Genomic DNA, 4,775 nt, shown 5'->3' on the forward strand with positions numbered 1-4,775 from the left:
GGGGGGGGGGCAGAGCTGCCCTCCTGCCAAGGCTCTGGTGTCCCTCCCCGGAGGGCTTGAATTTCTATCCCAGCTTCAGACCCACGTTTAATCCACAGCTCTTGGCCAATAGCGCTTTGGCTAAATTAGGTAAAATGCACCCATTGCCAATGAGCGGGGCCGGATTGCCGCCGGGGAGCTGATAGGCTGCCGGGGCCGGGGGGGGCCAGCAGCTGGCGGCACGCTGCACGGCAGGGACCCTACAAATTGGGGTGCCAGGGGCACCAGCGAGCTTCTGGGGTCTTCTGCTGCAGGAGGTGGTGACTCCCTGGGGGAGGGAAGCAGCAGAAATGCCTTCAATGGTAAGAGCCCTCATGCTGCCGCGTGCCGCGTGCTGCATGCCATGTGCTGCATGCCGGGGCGAGACCTGGTAGGGCAGGAGGCATCGGGCACCGCATGCGCCCAGGGGATCTGGGCTGCCGAGGTGCCTCCACAGATGTCGGCAGGGAGACAGTCCCCAGGGCTGGGCTGACCGGAGTGGGCGAGGGCAGGGAGGTGTTGGGGCGGTGCAGGGCCCCGCGGGAGAACCGCATGGCTGCCCGAGGGGCACGGGTGCCCGGAGACACTGGCTGAGCCCTGGCTGGAACTCAGGGCTGCACAGAGGCGGCGGTGGCAGGGGGCAGCTGAAAGCTGAGCGCTGGGTCATGCGACACGGCATCGCTGCCGGCTCCGCGGCCGGCCCGCGCCTCCAGGAGAAACTCGATCGGGGCCGACAGGTGCCGGTGGCTGTGGCCCCGCTGATCCCTATAAGGGGAATCGAGGAGATCCCAAAAATAGTGCTGCGTGCCTGGGATGCCAAGGCTGCACAAGGGGACTGTGGCCCCTGCACCACGGAGCCCCCCCAGCTGGCAGTGGGCCCCAGGGCAGGCGGCTGCCTGCAGCCCACTGCCCTCGCAGGCGCCCGGGTGGCACCGGAGCTGCGGAGATTGCCGGGGGCCGCGGCTTGCCCCGGCACGGCAGCGTCCTCCAGCTGGGCAGGGGCTCTCCCCGCACCCCTGGGGTGGCACTGTGCGAGGGGCTCCCAGGCACGATGCCCGCGGCCGCTGTGACCCCGCTCCTTTGCCTTGCAGACAGACCAGCAGGCGGAAGCCCGCGCCTTCCTCAGCGAGGAGATGATCGCGGGTGAGCGCGGGGGCAGTGGGGAGAGGGGCCAGACCCTGCCAAGATGCAGGATCAGGCTCTGTCCCGCTGCTGCGGGCCCCATCCCGCACGCTGCCCAGCCCTGACCCCCCCCTTCCCCACAGAGTTCAAGGCCGCCTTCGACATGTTTGATGCGGATGGCGGCGGGGACATCAGCACCAAGGAGCTGGGGACGGTGATGAGGATGTTGGGGCAGAACCCCACCAAGGAGGAGCTGGACGCCATCATAGAGGAGGTGGACGAGGACGGTGAGCAGCCCTCGGCGGTGGGTGGCGGGAGGTGGGCGCCAGATGGGCAGCCTGACCCGCACTCGGCTTCCTCCCCGCAGGCAGCGGCACCATCGACTTCGAGGAGTTCCTGGTGATGATGGTGCGCCAGATGAAGGAGGACGCCAAGGGCAAGTCTGAGGAGGAGTTGGCCAACTGCTTCCGCGTCTTCGACCGGTGAGTGGGGGGGCGATGCCTGCCCATCCTGCCCACAGGGGTGAGCGGGGCCACATCCTGCCCTCACCCTCCTGCAGGAACGCGGATGGGTTCATCGACATCGAGGAACTGGGTGAGATCCTGAGGGCCACCGGAGAGCACGTCACTGACGAGGACATAGAGGATCTGATGAAGGACTCAGACAAGAACAACGATGGCCGCATCGACTTCGATGGTGAGCGACGGCCCTGGCCAAGCCCTTGTGCTGTGTGTCCCGGGCAGGGCCGTGGGCTGAGGGTGCCGCTCTCTTGCAGAGTTCCTGAAGATGATGGAGGGTGTGCAGTAAGGGACCAGACATTCCTCGGGCCGGCCGCTGCACCCAGCTTTGCTCCACCACCATCCCAGGAGCAGCAGCTCCGCAGCACCTGGCCCCCGGCCGCCCACACTGGCTGGGACCCTGCCCTGCGCCAGGACTCCCGTTTTGCCCCGCTGCTGGTGGCCGAGCTTTTCCTCCAGTCTGTCGCATGCAGTTTCAGTTTGAGCCTCAATAAAAGGGGAAAGGCTTGAGCTGCTGGTGTGGAAATTCATCGGGTTTGTCTGGGGAGGGGGCCACAGCACCATGCCCCCTGCACCGCTCCCCAGGGTGGACATGTCTGGATGGGTGCCTCGTGCTGGTTGGGCTCACTCCGCTGTGCCAGTGGGGTGCAGGGGCAGTGTGGGACCATGGTTCCCACGGGCTGCTGGGTGGGCGCCAGCACTGAGCTCAGACTTTCCATGCGGAGCAGCCAGTTCACATGCCAGTGGGTGAGGGAGCACGGCCCCGGCAGGTCCCAGTGGGCAGCAAAGCTCTGGGAGTCCTGAGCATCTGCTCCTGCCTGCTACAGGACCACAGGGGATCTAGGGAGCCACCACTTCCTACCCACTCAGGACCCCCATGTCCCACCCAGAAGGCACAGAGGACCTGGCTAGAAGGTGGGGGGGGCAGCAGCAGCACCCCCCTCCCTGCAGGGTCAAGGCGATGCTGGAGCCTGTGTACTTGGACAGCATGTGCCAGCCCACCATGCATCACTGCTCCCTGGGGACCTGCAGCGGCTCCGTGCAGCCTCTCCAGCTGGGGAGGAGCGCACAAGGGGAACAAGGGGGGACGTTCCCCAGGCTGGGGTGGGTAAGGGCCAGGGAGCGCCTGGCCTACGTGGAGACAGCAAGACCACCACCTTGCAGCTGGAGGGACACGCAGACACGTCTCAGACTGTCACATCCCCACGGTGCAGCAGCACAGGGGAGCTGACCCCCCGGAGAGCCAGGGGACACCGCGGAGGGGCCTGACCCTGCCCCATCCTCACAGGACACGATGGCACCAGGGAGAGGGGATGCGTGCCGCATGCCGGGGGCAGCAGGGACGTGCGCGGCAGCCCAGGCTGCCCTCTGCAAGGCCATGGCCGGGCACCGGCTGCTGGTGCTGCAGCTTGGGGGCAGTGCCGACAGCCCCCGGCTGCGAGAGGAGCGGCGCAGGAGGAGCGCAGAGGCCCGCAACCTCAGCACCGGTAAGGAGGGGGCTGCTGCACCAGATGCTGGCCGTGGTGCCCCCCCCTGCACCCACAGCAGGGCTGGTGGAAGGGTTCTGGGGCTGCCCCAGCTCAGTGCCCCTCGTCCCACAGGGCTGCAACGCACGCTGCTGGCAGGGCTGCAGCAGGCGTCGGCAAGCCCTGAGGAGCGGCGGGAGCTGGAGAGGCTGTGGGTGCTCTTCCTCTCGGCCCTGGAGCTCTTCCTGCAGGATCTGCGCCGAGCCCACCGCCTCTGCCAGCTCTTCTCCGTGCAGGGGGGGGGCACAACCCCGCTGTGCACTGGGCTGGGGAGCCGGGGGCTGCCCAGCCGCAAGGGAAGCCGGCGAGGGGGGGGTCCTGCGCAGCCCCCGGCAACCCCACGCCTGGAGGAAGAGATCGAGCAGGTGAGAGCCACGCTGGTGGAGATGGAGAGCAGAGCCAACATCCCGCCGTGGACGGTGGAGGCCACGCAGCCGGCAGGGATGGGTGGCACTGCAGCCCCTGCAGCTGGGGCAGCTCGGGAGGGGTCTCACACTGGGCACTGCTGCAGGGTCCTCTGACTGGGGGGCAGGAGAGAAGGTGGCAGGGCTGGCACCCCCCATGCCCGCTCAGGCATCACAAAGCAGGGAACAGAGCGCTGTATTACCCTGCCGGGCAGGCGATGCTGGGGGCTGCTCCCACCCTGTGGAGGGAAGAAGGATGAGCTCCAGGCACCCCAAGTATTAATAAAGCCCCTGTTACCCCATGGGCGTCAGCATCCCTCCCTTCCTGCCCACGCTCGGAGAAGCACTGGCTGGACCCTGGGGCCAGGCTGACCCAGAGAAGGTGCCTCCAGGCACTCATGGGGCGCCGGGCTGCAGTGAAACCCCCAGAAGAAGTTATAAACATGCATTTATTTATACATTAACCGTGGATCATACTGCAAAATTAATTTAAAAACAGCCTATGATACAGAAAGCCGGGGGGAGCAGCCAGACAGGGAGCGGGCAGGGACCCAAGCACAACAGGGAGAGGTGGCAGCGTGGGTCAGGTTTCCTGGCTCTTGGCCTGCTTGGCGTATGTCTCCCGCACGTATTTCTTGTAGGCTGAGGAGAGAGGGAGGGCATAGGGCTGAGGATCACGGGGCAGCCACAGAGCCAGGCAGGCAGCAGGATGCAGCGGGGTCAGGGGCCTGCACTGCTGCCCACCCCGGGGGTGGGGGGTGAAGGGGGGCCACTCACCGACTTGGTTCTTCCAGAGCTCGGCGGCATGCGTATTCAGGGGGCTCTCGATGTTCGGCTCTGGGGACAGGGACTAGGTCAGGAGGTGGGGTGCCCTGGACCCCTGAGCCCTGCTGCCCAGCGCTGCAGGGGCAGCCCCAGCACCCCCCCCCCTCTTCCCCCCAGGACCCCCCTGCAGCAGGGCTGCAGGCCCCACCTGCCAGCAGGCTCTGGATGGAGAGCAGGATGGTGCGGACGTCGTAGAGGGCCGACCACTTGTCCTTGAGGATGTCGAGGCAGATGTTGCCCTGGGTGTCGACGTTGGGGTGGTAGCAGGGTGTCAGGAACCGCACCGTGGGCGCGGTGTAGGGGTACCCGCTGGGGAACTCCAGCGACAGCTTGTACCGCAGCTCCTCGTAGGCCTGGGGGGG

At 66.8% G+C, this 4,775-nt stretch overlaps 3 protein-coding genes across 3 annotated transcripts in view; 2 read left to right on the forward strand and 1 right to left on the reverse strand.

Moving 5' to 3' along the window:
* Nucleotides 1–683: 683 nt before the first annotated feature.
* On the forward strand, nt 684–1,947 carry TNNC2 (troponin C type 2 (fast)). The gene is made up of 6 exons (XM_010569731.1): nt 684–890; nt 1,110–1,161; nt 1,284–1,427; nt 1,508–1,622; nt 1,700–1,836; nt 1,916–1,947. Exons 1-6 carry the CDS (start codon nt 684–686, stop codon nt 1,945–1,947), a joined length of 687 nt encoding a protein of 228 aa, XP_010568033.1.
* A 1,035-nt stretch (nt 1,948–2,982) lies between these two features.
* On the forward strand, nt 2,983–3,705 carry LOC104833156 (regulator of G-protein signaling 9-binding protein-like). The gene is made up of 2 exons (XM_010569732.1): nt 2,983–3,145; nt 3,260–3,705. The coding sequence occupies exons 1-2, from the start codon at nt 2,983–2,985 to the stop codon at nt 3,703–3,705; spliced, it is 609 nt and encodes a 202-aa protein (XP_010568034.1).
* Nucleotides 3,706–4,171: 466 nt separating this feature from the next.
* Nucleotides 4,172–4,775, reverse strand: part of UBE2C (ubiquitin-conjugating enzyme E2C) — a 2,317-nt gene continuing 1,713 nt past the window's right edge. Inside the window, exons 3-5 of the mRNA XM_010569733.1 lie at nt 4,562–4,766; nt 4,366–4,425; nt 4,172–4,230 (exon numbers count right to left, since the gene is read on the reverse strand). Coding sequence (XP_010568035.1) covers nt 4,172–4,230; nt 4,366–4,425; nt 4,562–4,766 — 324 coding nt within the window. The remainder of the gene's footprint in view (nt 4,231–4,365; nt 4,426–4,561; nt 4,767–4,775) is intronic.

The sequence above is a fragment of the Haliaeetus leucocephalus genome, unplaced genomic scaffold (assembly GCF_000737465.1).
Source record: "Haliaeetus leucocephalus isolate CR32 unplaced genomic scaffold, Haliaeetus_leucocephalus-4.0 Scaffold273, whole genome shotgun sequence".
Classification (NCBI taxonomy): domain Eukaryota; kingdom Metazoa; phylum Chordata; class Aves; order Accipitriformes; family Accipitridae; genus Haliaeetus; species Haliaeetus leucocephalus.